This window comes from Nesoenas mayeri (genome assembly GCF_963082525.1).
Source record: "Nesoenas mayeri genome assembly, chromosome: 5".
NCBI classification, from domain to species: Eukaryota; Metazoa; Chordata; class Aves; order Columbiformes; family Columbidae; genus Nesoenas; species Nesoenas mayeri.
In genome coordinates, this window is record NC_137548.1 from 23,591,547 (window position 1) to 23,610,645 (window position 19,099).

At 39.6% G+C, this 19,099-nt stretch overlaps 1 protein-coding gene across 1 annotated transcript in view; it reads right to left on the minus strand.

Annotated features, from left to right (window-relative positions):
* Positions 1-19,099, minus strand: part of NRXN3 (neurexin 3) — a gene marked incomplete at both ends in the record, with an annotated part of 967,932 nt that overhangs the window by 911,046 nt on the left and 37,787 nt on the right. Inside the window, one exon of the mRNA XM_080345007.1 lies at positions 11,971-12,000. Coding sequence (XP_080201133.1) covers positions 11,971-12,000 — 30 coding nt within the window. The remainder of the gene's footprint in view (positions 1-11,970; positions 12,001-19,099) is intronic.

Consider the following 19,099-nt stretch of genomic DNA (forward strand, 5'->3'; position numbering starts at 1 on the left):
CAGGACAGGAGGTTGGTGGGATGTCAACACGCTACATGTGCACTGCTGGTGACAAACAATCAGTGTATAAAAAAGTATTTTTCATGAGAATCACAGATGCATAGGGCTGGAAATAGTACAGGGGGAAAAGCAACCACTTCTAAGTGCGGAGGTCATAATTCAGCATCTTTTAAAATGAACTGCTGAGAAATGGCCAACTGGGAATCCCAGCAAATAGAGCTGTAAGGAGCTCAAGGCCGAAAAGAAGGGAATCCGTGTCTATCCACTGAGCACATCAATAGGAAAACTTGTAAAGAGATTTCAAGCTCCTGAATCACTCAGATGGGAGAAGAGTCAGAGAGAAAGTGATTCCTGAAATAAATTTCTTTACAGTTATTTTTGGAAAAGGAGACAAAAAGGAGGAAGGTTGGTACATTGGAAAGCCAACAGAAATCATTATTCTCTATAAATTGCTTTGACATTGTATAGGCAGTGACCTTCACAGCACTACCAGTTTAATGGCATTTACTTCAGCAGTAGCTGATTTCACTATTAAAACAGGGATGCATAGCACAAGATTACACAACTAAATCACTCTTGTAAATATTTAATATCCTTGCCTTTCTTTTTTCTCTTTTAACAAATCACTATCAAAGGCAGAGCACACAGTAGAAAACACATTTATTTATTCTATCCTGGAAAAAGCTTAGTGCTCATGCATTTTATCTATCTAGTTCTCCAAATGACTTTGACACTTGAAAGCCCTTGTGATCAAAACAGTCTGAAGGAAGGCAATTTTGCAACCATTTAAGAACTGATTTCATGCACTGATCAACATTTACCAAACTTGCCTGACAAAATAGCATAAAGTTTAACCCACCAGATTGATAGCAAACACCTGAAGGTGAAAATTAGTAAAGAAAACTACAGCGGTTTAAGTGCCTTAGGAGACAATAAGAAAGAAAATCAGAGATTATCTCTCCACTCTTCCCCCCACCAAGGAAAGAAAAAAATCAGTATTTGGGAAGTCAAAGGGAACTGGCACTAGCAGAAAAAATCATACTTCTGGCCGGCAATACAATAAGCGCATCCACCACATAATATATTAATTCCATTATGGACATACAGTGCAGCACAGCAGGAAATGAAGCATCCACAGATTTCTCTTAAAATACATCTGTTTTAAAGATGGAGTCAATAAACCCAACAAATAAAGTACAAGAATGTAGCTAAGAAAAATTGGTAATGATATCTCTAGTATCATATCTAGTAATATAAAATTGAGTGAGAAATTGAAATGCTAAGCCTGAAATTAAGTACCTTAAGCACAGCAAGTCATTTTTAAAGAGAGCCTTACAATCTGTACATCCTGATTTTTCCAGCATTAGGAAAGGTATTTTTCCACAGTGTGGCATAAATGGTCTGTCACATTGTGGCAAAAATTATATTCTGTTCAAACAGCAGATGATCTATGCCAGAAAGTGTTCCTTATGACAGTATTCCAGAAGACAAACAACAAAAGTTATGCGTCTTTTCAGCAATTTAGCAACAAGAAAGATAAATGAATGGATATTCAGGAACTGAACAAATTCTGGGAGAAAAAAAATAATTTGGTATACCGAGAGATAAAAAAACCACATGTAGACAACAGCTTGCTCCACATGCCTACAGACTTCATTGAGACTATCTGCAGAGTAAGACCATCCAAAATAAATATGTGCAGTTGAAAATGGTCCGATAAATGTATTATTTGGCTGACAGAGTTGGCCAGACCTGCAAAGCACTGGTGCCTGAAACATCTGTGCTCTTCGTCAGAGCTGGGAAATGCAACTGCATGGTGAAGTTAAGTGCAGCCCTGGCTTTTATAAAAGCTTGCAACAGTTTTAATGCAGAGCTAAGCGAGAGCCTGTAATCCCTGTGCTGCGATGCAGCAACGTGGGGTCCCCTCGCAGAACAAGCCAACAGCTATGCAAGATCCTTTTATCAACATTCACACGGCTGGAAAATAACTGTTCACAGTTTGATTCCCAACATTACCGGGTGAACCCAGAATTGCTCAGAGAACTGGCAGCTGAATACACATGTAAAAGACAAAGGTTCTTCAGTGATATTTATTCTAGCCAAGTTTTAATATTTCAAGGCTTATAGCAACTAACTCTTTACATAATCAAATGTAATTGTCTGATCCCAGCTGGTGATCAGCACATTCATCATCAAGCTGGTCATTATTAATATACCAGTAATTAGAAGGCATAAAGGTGTGTACTTTATAACACTGGCTTAATACAATTCCACCCTACCAAGACCACAGCTCTTTTAAAAATACAATTATTTTAACATTCAAATTATAAATTTTTGTTACCACTACTAACAAGTAACAATCACAGAGCCATATGATTTTAGAACAAATACTGAATTTTTTTTTTAGTCTTCAGTAAAAATAATTTTATCAATTCAAAGGAACCGTGTTTTGCTTTAGAAATAATCTGACCGATAAGCAGTTCCCCAAACTGTGATTTGAGACAAAAGCTCGATTAAAATGCATGCAATTGATAGAATCAAATTGTAAACACTTACCTACATATACTACATACATTCTTCTCGCTCTACTGTAGGAGAGAAAGCAATATCTCAGGCACCACGGTGTGGTACTGCTTGGCAAATGCTACTGACTTTTTTAATGGTGACAATTGTGTACACAAATTCTCAAAGTAGCAGTTCTGTTTAAAGCCTTTCCCCACAAAGCAGTGCTGGAAAAGGACCATTTCTGTCAAATACTTTCCAGTCTTTTACTTTAACAAGAGGAGAACTGAGGCCATCATTTAGTGAGAATGATCCAGAATCCCTCAGGTTAGTGTTGGAACAGTCTCAGGGCCAGATTCTTCCCTGCACTGTTTCTTTCACATCCGTGCATTTCCTGTGCTTCACTATCAGCTACACTACAATAAAATCCTTGTAGTGCAGCAAAGAATATGGCTCTTAATAACATTCCATCAAACCTCTTGGTACATAAAGCATATCTAGTACCCAATCAACATCTCACAGAAAACTCTGCTAAAACAGAATTTGGGGACTTTATCCTTGCAGGTACACAACATATTCTCAGGTATAAAACACTTTTAATTTCTATGGGCTTCACTGGCTGTTTAGGAACACAATACCTTAAGCACAGCAATGTGCAGGATAAGTCATCTGTAATACAAATTTCAAAACAAAAAGGCTTTGAAAACAAATGAATACACTACAACCTGTGAATGCTGGATTCACACTGGATTCCTTGCTCTCCATAGAGGTATTTTGTATTTTCTTCCCTTATTTCATAGCCTGTCAGTCCTGATCTCCATTTGGATATGTGCACTCAGAACTATCAAGGCTCTTGAAACAAATGTGGAAATGAAAGGCAGCGTGAGAAGGAGCTCTAGCTCCATGAAAGAGGTGAGAAATGAAAGGTGGCGCGTGTCACAGGAAGATGAGCAACTAGCAATGGTGCATTGCCAAAATCAGAAGCAAAAACCAGAATACTGATGTGAGGGAAATCATACACCATCAGACATGACTTAATAACTGACACAGATGATACTGGCTGAGTTATATCAGACAATTTGAGAAAGTATGACCTTCTTCACAGTAACAGTTTTACAACCATTTATATGGTGTGTTATCCACTAATCTAGTCAAAATATTTACTATCTGATAAAGCGCTGCAAATAAGGCACTCAGTCTTAATGCATAAGATCCAGCTTATACAGCACATATTTCCTAAACTGTTCAGTACCATCATGTTAATGCTCTAGTCCACAAAAGGCCACAACGAGCCTCGAAACAGGAAACTCCCCTCTTTCATTTGGTTTCTTATTTTTGCAAGGCTGTCTGATGTGTGTGACAGAGGTCTATTTCAGTTTCTGATGGCATTATCGGCACTTTGCTGCATTACCATAAACCCCAGGAAATAAGCTATTAACCACCATCACTCCTCCCGAATGTTATCACAGAGAATCATGCATTCACAAAACAGCATTAACTGCGAGAATTAGAGTCCATTTAAACTGCAGCTGTTCCTTCATTCCTAAATAGGTTCTTAGATCAAAACTTCTCCCTGACTGGTCTCATTACCAAATGTCCCTTTCAACTGTAAGAAGAAAAAGATCACTTCAAAAAAATCATATGTTTTACCGATAACACTCCTTCCCTGCATTATGACAACCAGGTAAGTAACATTAAAATGAAGAATTTTTCCAAAAATACAGTGGATTATTTTAGCTTTCAGAATAATGAGTTCAAATTTTGCCTTCAAATCATCTCTGGCAACAGAAATGAACATGTAATTTTTATTTTCTATTTCTAGTTTATCTCATTTTCAGAATCTCAGACTTCAATTATTTAAGCGAAAGACATTCTGTTTATTTTTAATGCTAATACTAACTCTGCAGTAAGGGCTTTCTTTTAAATACAAAACCTAAATTCTGGATCTAATACACATGCTGGTGCTTCTTTCAGCTCTAAACCCTTGCCCTAGAAAAACCTCCAACACTATATTCTGCTATTATAAAAACGAAATACCAAAAAAACCAAACCAAAACAAAAAACCACTAAACAACCATCACTTATTATGTTCCATTTCCCTCTCTGCTTCTTTTCCTCTTTGTTACTGTCCGTTGGAAGGACTCCAGTCTTCAGGGAAAAGACACTCTCAAATCCAAACTGAAAAACGTAAATGCCAGGAAAAGGCACAATGTCTCTTTAAGAGTCAACAGTAAATTAACTTGCCATAAGAGTGCAATAATTAGCAGTTAGTAGCTTATTAAAAGGATGGCAAAGGCCAAGCTGCCATCTGGGATCTCCAGTTTCTTGTGATTGTTATTATGTCAAGATGTGCAACTTGCATTAGCTTTCATGTCACTGTGCTTGCCCTTACTTTACATGTAAATTTTAATGAAAGATGCAGCCCTTTAAAAATCAGACATCCATCAAAAGTGCTATTAGTCTGCCTTTTACAAAGCATATGGCCTGTTTTGCTACCTCTGCATCTCTACACACCACTGAATTACTCAAATGAAAAAAATAGGGGAAGAAAAAAAAAGCCTTTCAGTGATATCAATTAAATATTCTCTTTGGGCAGAATGAAACCTGAGCCACATCAAAACCAGAAGACTACAATACAGCGTAAGAGGACAATATTTTAGCTCCTGTTTATACACAACACGGCTACAATGCCTTTAATTCTCACAGGGATCATTCTTCTTAATAAAAATGAAAGCCAATAAGGAATTAGCTGTTCATTCACATTACAAAGACATAGTTTTAAAATTAGGCAGAAAGAAAGCACGTAGGAAAAAATAAATTACCTATAAACCACAAAATACTTAACATATTATTAAATATTTTATGCATACACATTATTTGTAAACATGCATTCTTATATGCACAAACAATCATTTACCAGAAACATCCTATTTAATGTCTCATTTGTCTGCCTTCATAAATATATTACAAAGAGGTGTAAAAAGAAGAATATTTGTAAGACATCTATTCCCTTGCATTAACTGATATTCCACATTTAAGTGATCTTACACACCAAATTTCTGAAAATGTCATGACCTCTGGAATATCAAGAAATATGACGAATGCCTTGTTGAGTAATCCCCCAATATCTTACATTTGAAATTCATTAACAATCAATCGTCTCTAATTAGACTTATAAGAATTACATTAAAAGATTTCTTTCCTCCCTAAGTAAAATATGAAATGAGCAGCAAAAATTCACTTACAAAAAATAATTCCAGAGGAATGACATCTATATTCAAGGGGCCTTGATTCTATCAAAACAGTTTTATAGATTGGGTATTTGCAAACCATAAAATAAAATGTTTTATTTTCTAAACAGCCATTAAGAAGAATTTAAAACTAAAAGTCATCATCCTTCTAATGGTGCAGTATTTTTCCCCCAAAAAAAGGAAAACAAACCAAATACCACACATTTTAAAAGTATTAAGGAAAGACCTGTAAGTGTAGAAACCAAAACCATAAAATATTCATATCTAAAACCCCAAACATCAAGATATTTTATAGGGCAAAGCAGAGCTTAAAAACCACTGCCAAGGCTGGTAAGATGAATGTACTGTTGTTTTTTTCCTTCATATAATTAGGTATTTATAGTGCACAAATGATTTAATTTGTTACTGATATTTCACTTCAACATTTGCATAAACTCTTGGCCACTCAGGTGGACCTTATTCACATCGCTCTGAAATCCTAATGCTATTACTGGTGAAGAAGAACTCCAGATTATTTTCCAGATCAGTAAGGTCCAGTCATTTCCTTCTATCCGAGTCCACAAACGCTATTTCGTTTCTCCTGTGCCATTACCTCCTGGTCAATATTATCGAACAATTCAAATAAATAACAACCTCACACTGCTCACTGAGAGCAACGCTGAACTTTACAAGACTCAAAAGACCTACCTGGGTTAGGAGCAGCTAGGACTAAAGGAGATAATCTGATCTTGCAATGCTGAGAACCTCACAGGGGATACGCCAATAGCCTTTGATCTACATGACATATATTAAAAAGTGTCCCACCCATGAAATATGTGAGTACTCTTTCATTTCTCTCTGAGGATAGAGAAAAAAAGCTTCTTCATGTTAAGAATGCATGTGCAGCTGTGCAGTTTTTCATCCGAGCCCAGCTAAGCATGGAGGGAAGAAGCCCAGTGCCTTAGAGGAGAAGCAGCAGCAGCCTGCAGACTGCATGGGCACTACAGAGCTGTCCTGTGCACATACAGAAACCAGCCACACCTCACTTTCATTCTTTGTATCAGAGAGGACATTTGGGACTTTTTAGTTCTTTGGGTGAATCTTAGCCCACTAAATTCGGTGTGAATTTTGCTATTGCCTTCAAGAAGACTCAAGGTTTCATTCACTGAAGACAGCAGTGCCCCACCAGGGATACAACTGATTTCCTCCGGAGGCACCAACTTCAACAGAAGCCAGATCCAAACCAAAAGTGATAATAAAACAAAACCCACTATATATATAAGAGAATGGTGAAAGGTAGCAAAAAGGCAAATTATCATTTCCTTAACAAAGGCTGTCAAGAGAACAAATGATATGGAAGAATTTGACTACACATTAACTCCAGTTCAATGGCAAATTAAGAGTTGGATATTTATGATCTCCTTTGGTATCACTTACGCATGGGGGAGTGCTAGAGAAACTAACTCAATATAATTGTTCCTTTACTGTCAATTCCTCTCTAGAAGAGAAGTTGTATTCAGCAATTCATGCCAAACTAACTAAAAGTCCTCCCTGCTCATCATATACATTTCCTTCACCTCCAAAACCAGTTCTATAACCTAACAAAAACACAAACAATGCAGATATGCTCAGTTTAGGTTAAAAAGCAAGGGGTATACAGGTGTTTTTTCTGTATCTCAGCTACTCCAGACATTAGCCCAGAATACCTACACTTCATCTTCTTCAGCTTTCCAGGAACTTATTAAAAAAAAAAAAAAAAATCTCCTGAACTTTTTAAAAAGGGTAGATGCAAAAGAAGGCTATTTGCTACTGTGGAAGCAAATAATGAAATACTTGTTTCAAATGATGACAGTAAGGTCACAGACTGCTATATGTTGTGAAGAGGTTTTTGAAATCAAATACATCACATCCTTTGGCTACATGCATGGCATGAGACAAAGTGGCTGCCAGTTCTTAGTGAACACTACAAGAATGCCAAAAAATATGAACCAGGTACAATCCCTAAGGCATCTGGTATCACCTTCTCTGGGAGCTAAAGGCCATACAGGAGTTCAAAATTACACCACTTGAGCCCTCTGAAGGTAATACCATTTTTCATGTAGAGTGATGTTTCTCTGATGAAGTCACTTGTTATAACTAGAGCTAAAAACTACACATAGCTGGGAAGTGAAACAATATTTTCATTCAATGACACAATAAGTTTCAGTGCATATGAATTAATTATGGACTATATATTATAATCCTCATTCCTACAGGCTCAATTGTGAGTTTTGCTTCAGAAAAGACTTTCAGTTTAGCCTTGCACAGATTGACCTGCAGCACAAATGCCACCCAAGAAAAGAAGGGAGCAACATGAGCTAACATTATGCTGCACAAGACTCACCCTGATCTAAACTGACGCTTAAATCACATGAAGCTATACATCAGCTAACTCAATTATTGGCAGCTGTGTTGAGTCACAGTAACATTTTGTATGGTGTGCTTAGAGCATTAGGTTCTCAGCGTGTGTATGTGATTATTACGTTCTGATATTCACCTTTTGCTAAGAAGATGGCTCTGAGTACAGCTTATGTATTATCCTCCACCATCCACCTTTGGATAAACAGGAAAGCTATGAAATCAACTAGTGGAATATTTTTTAGCCTCAAAACAGAACAAATAATATTGACGATATGGTGCACCCCATCACAGATAATTCAACAATACAAACTTGTTAGAAGAAGGCAGGGAATCAGAGGGAGGATTCATACAAAGAGAAAGTGTTTGATATGCCATTATGCTCCTCAGAATTCAAGTATTACAGTAGGAGTGATCACTGGGCAGACACTGCTTTTACCTCAAAGGAAAGTTGTAATGAACAAATCCTCTGAGCTCCCATATCCTCCCAGATTCATAGTAGTACAATTAGTCATTTCACCCCCCAATGTCTTATCGGCATGGAGACACCCAACATCCTCCAATGTGTTCAAATAATGCTGCTCAATAAATCAGATTCTTCAGCAGTTTATTTGTTGAAAAGGAGCAAGCCTCAGCATGATAAAACCTTTTATTCTCTCTATCTCATTGGATAATAGGACAACGAAATGGATTTTCCTCAAGCAGTGCTTATAATTTATCAATTAATCTTTCCTTTTCCCTTCAGTCCAACTGGAGACCCACAGCAGGTTTGCAGCATTTTGCCTTTTTGACAGTTTTGATTAGGGATGGATGACTTCCCTCCACATGATAAAGACGGGTGTTAACTGCTGAAGAGCAAGCTAGAGCCCCAGTGCAGCCTTGCAGGGCCTGTGCTATATTGAGGTGCAGGGAAAATGGACCTCTCTTTAGCAGTGCTGATCACTTCTGTTTCTTCTGCAGCATTTTGCAACTCAATTTCTATTTGAAAAACACCATTTTGCTAACAGAGCTGATGGGAAACAGAGCTGGGGGGAGAAATGAGAGCTCAAAAGACCTCCATTGTCTAAGGGTACTGGACAAGCCCAAGTCCTGCTTCCACCGACACCAGTGCCAAAATTCCCAGCAGCAGCATCACTCCAGTGCAAGAGAGTCACAAGTACCAGCTCACTGGCCTCTGGCTCTGTCTTCAACTGAACTGGTTGTCCCTTTCTGCCCCAGCATCACAAGCTACAGAGTCTGACACTGTGCAGGCCATACTTAGTGTGAACAGGGAGAAAATAACATCTGTTAAGAAGGCTTCGAAGCATTCATCTTAATAAATATATATTCCATAATTCAACACAAAACAAAAGAGTGTTAAGAGACTTTTAAAAGTAAAGGCATTAAGTTTCAATGTGAACCACATTCATAAAAATACAATTTGTCCACTGACAATCAAACATAAATAAATAAAGTCTTAGAAACAATAAAGTCTTAGAAAGAATGCAATCTCTACCTTTACTTCTACCTACAGACAGGAAGGTGTGCATCCAGTTAAGAGGAGGAACAAGAGCGGTGTCCATCATGAAGGAGGCAAAAGAGAAGGAGGAAGCATAAAAAACAGAAAATGATGTCACTGGCCATACTTACAAAAACAAGAAAATTAGCATATTAGGAAGCAGCCAAACCCAACAAAACACAATGTCAAGGGAAAAACGAGAGACACACCACAACTAAAGCACAAAGCATGGCTTAAACAATTAACTGTACAACCAGCAGCTGCCTGGTTAAGCCCCTTGGCTTTAATTTAATTTTCTACTGAGAAATGCAAACCCCTCATGCAATAGCACGCCAGTGATATGCCTTATTCCACATCAAATTCAAAACAGCAAAAAAAACCAACAGAGTAGGACAGAAGTAAAAAAAAAATCTCATGGTAATATATTTGCTAAACACATTTCACCTACCAAAGCTAATGTATTTGCATATAATGTTGACATTGCATATTTACTCACACATACACATTTACATATTTTATATCCACCATATTTTTGTAGAGAGTAAATATTTATCAAAAGGGAATATCTGTGAGCTGGTTGGCAAGAGAAGAGAAGCCACTGTTTTCTGATGCGTCATGGATAAATAAGGGTGTCTAAAGTTGCCAGAAGCCAACAGTTTTCACATTTTTTTGCCACACAAGGGAGTATAGAAAGGGCTAATGACAATTGTACAGGCTTGAATAGGTCATCCAAGTCTTCAGGAGCCAGCTGGGTTGCAACTTATAAATTAAATGGCCAAGTGCATCTGTGTATATAATCTAGTGCTAAATCACAGACTGCTACAAAGATATGTTCAGTATTATTGAGTACAAAAGTGGCCATGAAAGTTCACTGTTCTGATCACTCCCAACATGCCATCACACTTCATCTGCCAACAGCTTGTCATACACAGCTGCATCCTGAGGTAGGTCATGCTGAAGGGACCTGCCTGCTGGATGCTCCTTCACCAAGCACAACCTCTGACCCATGAGCCCAGCTGAACAATAACTGGGGACACAGAAGAAGCTCAATGCTTCTCAGAGCTTATCCAGATGCTCCACATGCCAGATACAACTGTCTTGGCATGCACTCATAGAGAGCAGTTTTCCTAATTTTCCTACCATGTAAGGACCATGAGCAGTACAGAAACTGAAGAGTGAGCTCCAACTTCACTTCTGATTGTTTCCTAAGCTTCCATAACCTTATAGCAGACATCTGTCTTGAACTACAGAATAAAAACTGATTATGTCTCTTTATGTTTCACTGAGACACACAGAAACTATGGGGTTTTTTATTCAAGTACATAATTACTCTGGCGCCTTTGCAGGCACTACGTTCTGTCTTACTAACTGTTTGGACTGTCTAACCTCAGATATGTGTTGACTTAATGGCAAAAACACTACTGTGTACATCTAGTCTAGGAAAGCTTCATCAAGCTTTAGAGTCACAACTTGTATTTTCTCCCCATAGACAGTTGGTCTGGTCTTCCTAGTGCACCATGTGCACACACCTTGTATTAAGTCTTCAACCATTTCACTCCTGCATTTGCAAGACCAGAATGCATCAGCAGCACTGCTAACTCCTCCCTGTACACTGATGTCCACAAGACGCTGACACTGTTAGAGGAAAACAGAATCTCCCCTCATCTCACCTCACCTCATCAGCTTCTTCCTCCACACCCCCATAGTGCAAAATGGAACTAATCATCCTGTCATGTCACAGCCAATAGTTCTGTAACACAATCCAGGCTGAGATACTAAAATGTGAACTCTGATACAGGCCTAAATATCATTTGTAGCCTATCCCGGGGTTAGCCCTATTCTTTTTCTAAACCATTTTGCTCTGTGCATATTTGAATATTTTAAATTGCAGACACAGGACTTACAGGCCATTATATGCAATTTTCCTCAGATTCATAATGAGTTAGGATTATGCCATGAGGGCTATTAACATATATTTTGTAATAATTGCGCTCTTAAAAATAAAGACCAACATTGAGGTCTACATTTACCAAGCAAGTGGAAGTCATTAAAGCTGGCACGAGAACAAAGAAATGGCAGCAGAAAATTGGTGGGCTGCATGGCAGCGGGAAGTATACCCCTTTGCTGTTCGCAGAATCATTTCATGCCCCCTCCTGGGCACCTGCGTCCCAGGCTGACAAGTAGCCATGGCTCATGGGACACAGAGGCAAAAATGCAAATGACTTGACTGGCACCCTGTAGGCTTAGTGGCGTTTGTCATGCAAAGCCCAGCTCAGAAAAGAAGCAGGTACAAAGCTCTTTCATGATCAGTGGCTGAAACAAAGAGAAAGTCAAGGGACTTACCTTGTTCACCCATCATCAGGTGTGAGAGGCCTTTGAAAAAGAGAGAGAGAAAGAGGGGCAGTAAGAAAAAAAGAATAAAATAGAAAAAGAAGCAGCAATATCCATGCACACTGGTCACAGTTCAATACCTCTCAGCATTGGAACTCACATACTTGAGCTAGACCAAGTATGGGTGTAGCACACAGGGCACACACATATGCAAGTGCTGCTTTCCACATTGAGCAGGAAAGCATCTGCCACAGGTAGAAGAAAACTTCTGGTAGTTGCAGAACTGTGTTTGAGGCTCGTTATACCCCTTGAGGATCAACTCTAGAGGCACTGCACACCAGTATGGCTAAACGGGCCAGGAAAAACAAGATCTGCAGTGGGGCTCTGCAGGAAGCATTTGCTCCTCTGGAGAACTTCAGAAATAACTTCTCAGCTTGAGATTTAAAATTCAAGGCTGCAGTGGTCAGTGAAAGGGAGGCCGTGATCCTACCACATCTGCTTCAGACGAAACATCTGGCTAAATGCATACACACACACACACAAAGCTATCCTCATTCTTAAATGCGGCAGCTTCTGCATGTATTTAAAGGTATTATAATTCAAACAACACTGTCCTCACTTACTAATTAGACACCAGTAAATCAGACCTGGCAAGGACTAAAAAATTAACTGAAACCTTTTTTTTTTTTTTAATACTATTAATACTACTCCATTTCCTTTCTGGAAAGATCTGGAGATGGTGCTATAGCTAAAGCTACTCTTTGGTTTCACAATTCAAGGTAAAGCCAGAAAGCAGCACAGCTCCCCTCAGCAGTGTCAGCTCTCTAGATGGGCCTGTGGTGGTCACTTGGGCTGCTCCAGTCTCTGTCCAATAACTCTTTCTGGCTTAAACCTTATTTGTTTCAATTAAAATTAACTTCTACCCCCAATTTTCAAATGTGTTTACTGTGCAAATATATTCATACAAATATACTTTAGAGGCTGTTGTATATATACTCATGCCCAACTCATTAAGCATCAACTGACCCATTAGTTAGTTTTTGTGACACATAGTTATCATAGAACTAACACAAAAAACAAATCTTACCCACTCATGCCATGAGTGACCCCTTTCTTACTTAGTTCCCTGACCTTCTTCCCTAAGCTTGATTCCTTCTCCACATCTGGTTTTCACAGCACTTAGTATGTCAGTGATTTTGATACACGCATACACACACACCGCCCCCCCATCTTAAGTCAGTATATTAACAAAACAGAGCTGTGACTTTTTTTAATTTCACGGAGACCGAGAGGCCAAATGAATTTATTAGGATGAGAATTTTCAACAAGGAGCATGCTGAGTTTGAATTTGTTTATTTCTTTCTCTTTCATATTTTTTCTTTTGCATCTGCTGGACAAATCTAAAATCCAGATCATCCCAAGAATATGTTCACCCACAGAGAACTCCAAGCCAGATAAGGGGATTAATAATTGTACAGTCTAAGGAATGCAAATATCTTAATGTTCTTGAAGATTATTGTGGATTTAGAAAAATAATCAGAAATACAATGTAGGTTTAGATTTTTTTTTTAGGTTTTCAGCTATAAATAAACATAGCAGATTTAATACTGTAGGACATACTTCTAGTTTAAATTACAAGATAAAATTTCACTGAATAATTTTGCTTTGTTAGCAGAGTGGGTTGAATTTGTGTTTCTATTTATGGGCACTGACCCCATCATTCTTGATAAGCAAATCTTAGGTCTGTCCAAATGGGCACTCAAAAGTCAATGTAAAATGCACTGTAAAAGATAATAAAACAAATACGTAACCGTTAGGACCTACAAAGCACAGAGACCATGTAGCGATTGTGAAAATGAGAAAAGGCAAGAAGATGGCAAGGTGGCAGCATGATATGAAACTGAAGCTGGCTGAACAGGACAGGAACATCAGACCCAGAGCAGAGATGGGGGTCCCAAGCCCCCAGCCCTTGTACCCACAAGGGAGAAAAGCCCCGGCTAAGAGGCACAGCACCAACAGGTGCAGCTGCTTGGGGTATCAGGGACTTTGTCCACTTGGGTAGACAGGACGCTAACAAGGAGAGACCTCCAGAGAAGGTTCAAAGGAAAAGCCTGAATTAAACACCCTGAACCACATCATAAGAAGATCTTTCCTCTAACCACCAGGCACAGATAATCTATAAAAATCCCAGAATGTCAGGAACATCAACACCCTTTTTGTCCTTATCCCCGGAAGGCCAATGTTGTGTGCCCCATGTGCCAGGAGCATCACCCAGGTGCAGCCCAGAGCCCTGCACGTGAGCTCCAGGGTGAGCGCACCCTCCACACGCACCCACCATTATGGCCCCTGGTTTGGCCTTGGTTCAAACGCCTAGGAAAGAAAGTCTCCCTGAGAAATGTTCTGACTCTCTGCTTCTTGACAAATTCGAACTACAACAGCAGCTGTGGTATTGTATGTATCTCTAGACCTTCTAGTCCCAATCAGATAATGGAAGTAGCGAGATTTATGAAAAATAATGCCTGCCCTGCCCCAAATGCTACTTTTTCCTTTTTAAAATGGGAAGAAAAAGGAGGGTGAAGTTAGAGATATAGAAAAAAAAAATCTCTTAAGTTGTTCCTCAATGCAGATCCTTATTTTAACAAAAGGAACACCAACAGAATTCCAGATTCATTACTAGATAGAATAAAACACAGATAATGAAATAACATATCAGCTTTTCTCATCTGAAAATTGTTCTCCCTTGCAATTTAAAGTAGGAGTGAAAATGAGTGTATTTATCTCCAACAAAATGTCATTAACAACCAAAACCTTCAGCCATTGAGGTCTAAAATCTGTGACATTTGCAGCATGTGTAACAAAGGCCTCAAATTAGTCACAGTAAAATCAACATGGAAAACGTGAACTGACATCATTGTCCCACCTTTTCATCAGCCTCAAGATACGACAAGACACTGAAACAGTTTTCCAAGCGTAAAAGTCAAAGTCATCTCAAGGTGGCATGGGGTAGCACTCGCTACTTGACTACAACAAACTAACAGGGCATCCAGCAAACTAATGCAAGAGGTGTGAGAATAGTCCAGACCTGCAAGCTAGACCAGATTTTGACAGAACACAGGGGACACCTATCACCACGCTATTTGGGCACCAGCCATAAAAATCAGCAAAGCTTTTAGCAGGCTCTGGATGGTAAATGAACTCATCAGGCCCCAAAGCATGTTATTCACATGTACAGCCATTGCTTGTGCCAGTAGCCATCCCATTCCAGGTGAATCCTGTAAGCAAATCTGAGTTTCCATCTAAATCCAGGTAAAACATGCTTTTCTTTTCATCTTAGGTTTGTTCAACATGAAACCTCTGCTCCCTGGCCATGATTTATGTCTGCCACAACTGACTCTTCCTATCTAGGTCTGGAAGGTTTCTTGATATTTCTTTAACCTACTACGAATTCAGTATTATTTTCTTAATCTCCCTTGATCTCAAAGTAATATTTCGAGGAATTATATTTTTTTAATTGTCAACCATCTGCTTTCTATATTGGAACAGTAAAATGAGTGGCTCTAATTGTACAAAGTATCAAGGGCCAACACTGGATTCTTATGAAGATAGAAGGACATTTTTTAAAATAGCTTCAGAGTACAGTGATAGAAAAGAGCAATGCAGTTAAACAGCAGTCCTCATCTTGAAGGATTTACTAAGAGCAATTTTCAGAGTGAAGGAGAAAACGAAGGAAACCTTGGGGCAGTTTGAACCTCACCCCCACTGCCCCATCCCCAGCACTTGGGTACTTAGCACTTAAAGTGGAAAAATAAAGCCACAAAACCTAAGAAGGTGGGGAGAACACAAAACACAGCTGAGAGTGACAACTAATTGCAGAAACAAAGGAAGATGGACTCCTTCATCTAGTTAATTATAACTTGTTCCATGTTACTGGGCCCATGCTCTGGGGGTGTGCATGTGTACGTGGGTCTGCATGCACTGCTGAATTGCTCTGTTAAGGCGGGCAACCTCAGTATTTCCCTTTTAATGATGCTGCCAGATGATTAGCCCAAAAGCTCTTAATGAATGGGCAGAGAGACTGCCAGGCAGCAGCAGCAGCTCGGCTCCCCCAAGCAGCAGGCTTGCCCACAGAGGGTCCTTTCCTGGGTATCAAGATCCATGACCCATTCACATAATAACAGGGCCAGCTGCAAAGTGTGTTTGAGGCAGAACATTGTGCCCTCTGGTCCAGCATAAACATGCAAAGCCTTTACAGAAGAGCTGAAGAAAGAAATCATGAAGAAATTATAAAACTGTGTCCGCTATAGAGAAGAGCACTCTGATAAGTGATGGAGTCTGTTGTTTACCCCTCCTTTCTTAACTTCCTAAAACTACTACTTCCTTAAGAAATAGGCACTTTTTTTCTCCTCCGAGCCTCCTACCCCAGCTCCATCAGCAGTTCCTTTGTCTAGCTGAGGAGGAGAGCTGACAAATGCCGTGTCTCCCACGTGGTCCTTCTCAAAACAGGCGTCTTGAGGGTTTCTAAAACCCAAAGACCAAGGAAGAACTCCCTAAGACTCCCCATGCACCAAAAAGAGGGCATTCCAGCAGAACCAAAGGATGAGATTCAGAGGAAGAAGCAAAACCCTCATCTTGAGGGATTTGTAGAATGGATGAAGAGGAAAAATCATTCTGAGACATAGTTCAGACCTTTTACCTGCTAGACAGGTCAGCTTTGCCAAGAGGATGACCTGATTTCTTGGCTTCTGGCACACATGGTGCCTGTTTTTTAGAACTGGGCAAAGCAGTAGCACAGGCTGGGGAGCAGTCATTTGTGTTTGATTCAACCATGATACACACAGCAGCCAAGGGGCTCCTCACAGGCCCCAGCAGCAAGGCCAGGCGAGAGTGCAGTTTTGTTACTGTAGCCAGAGGCCCACTTCCAATCCAATTACACATAGCAGCTGTGCTAGCTCCACTTCCTCATCCCCTTTGTTTCCTCTGCTATATAATTCCAGGATAGCGTTTGTCATTATCGGGGGCAGTGAGTCAGGGTGTGTGACACCTACTCTGAGTGATCAAAAGAGTAAGACCATGAGATAGAAGCCAAAGAGAAAGTCATTTACCACATCATCTATGGGCAAAAATAGTGATCACATCATACTATCTCCTTTCTCCTGTGGCAGAAATGGTATTCTGACATTGCACATGGCTGATCCCTAGACATATTCACATAGGGAGGGCTACAAAGCTGGTGGTGTTTGAAAACATGAAAATAAACATGCAAGTGTTTGCAAAGATGGCCACACACACAGGAGAAGGTGTGCAGGTGGCAAGACCTGAGGGTGAATGCCTTTTATGGCTGACCCATAAGGAGACGTGTATCATTGCACATCAGAGCACCTGATCAAGTAAGTGCACAAAGTGGGAAAAGCAGTTCTGTTAGGCATGGAATAGGATTGTTCACCTTGGAAAAGACACATCTGACAATATATATGATAGAGGTAAAATCCAAAATAATACAAAGCAGGTGAACAGGCAGTAATTTTTTTCCCCTAGTTGTCAGAATACAAGGAGTAGGAGTCATTGAATGAAATTCTCAAGTAACAGGTGTAAAAACAAGCAAAAGAAAGTACTTTCCACATTTGAACGATTAAACAATGGGACTCATTATCACAGGATATTGTGCAGGAAAAAATATACGTGGATTAAGAAAAACAAAGACTGGACATGTCCAAAGAAAAGATGTTCATCAATGACTGTACAACACCATGATCTGGATGCAACATCAGGTCAGAAAGTCCTTAACACAGCGACTACCAGAAACCACAAATGCATATCAAGATAAGACTAATGCTAACATAGTTTCATAAACTTCTTCCACAGCATCTACTTTCATAAAAATAGGCTTCTGGGCTAGATAAATTCTTGTTCTGGCCCCAGTGTTCACTATTGCCATGTGGTTACAAATGGCATACATGGAGATGAAAAACATTCAGTGCAAGAGAATCCAATTTGTGGACAGTGCCTGAGCAAAGGTCAACGCAAGAATGAAAACAGTGGTGGCATCTATGAAGAAGAACATAAGCCTGTACAAACTGGTTTCAAACACCTGTGTGAGTGGCACTGTGTGGATTTTGCTGTCAGCTGTGCTCTTCCCTAGTACCTTCAGTAAATCAGAAACACCAAAGGGGCTGAAACACAGCTCACTCATGTTCATGCCCAAAAAGCAGAGTTCAGCATACAGGTACTATGTAAATTATCCTATGATATAGAGTACAGAAGACAGATTAAAACGGCAGCCCTGAGATGAAGAAAGGACAGAAGCACGAAAAGATGGAGTTTGAGAGATTAAAGACCTGGATCAAAAAAGTGCTAGTATGCTTGTGCCTTCAAGGACCTCTGTATCCTTATAAAGGAGTTGTTTAGACAAGCAAGGATTAATTTTTGCTCAGGGCCCCAGCTAACTAGGTCATTTCTACTGGGTCATGTTCATTGAGTTACATGCAAACTCTAGTCAGCAGTAAAATCATGACAGTAAAATTATTCATCTTTTAGCCTTCTCCCTATGAACATTTGAAGATCTCTCCCACAAAGTGGATAAGCGAGGCATGAATGAGAGAAGCACTGTTTAAACTTTGACAATCCCAGGTATCAGCACCAGTCACCATAATATCAAGAACACATATTTAGTCCTTTCTCCTTCATATATTCTTCCATTAAAAAATAAAAATTAAAATTAAAAAAAAATAGCAAGAGAGGAGGGTATCATTTGTTCCTTGATCTACTGATCTTTTCCCAACAATCTGTCTTTCAGAACCTCAACCACTGGCACAGAGTAGAAAGGGGCAGACACTGTGCTGAGGTCCCAAGGGCATCCATTCTGGTCTGTGCTGCACGCCACTCCCCAGCCAAGGCACTTAACCGCTCTAAGAAAGCTCTTAACCTCCATAGTGTTCAGCCCAAGATTTCTAAGCACGTTGTGAAGGTGAAATAAGGCTGCAGCTATAAGCCCAAAGGGAAAACTGAAGTACCACAAGGATAAGTTATTTCTACTCTACATGACACAGGGAGTCAGTGACACAGCTGAGCACAGACAGGAGTACCCGTTCTTCATAGAGACCTTGCAGCCAAGGAAGACTCATACTACATATTTCTGTTTACT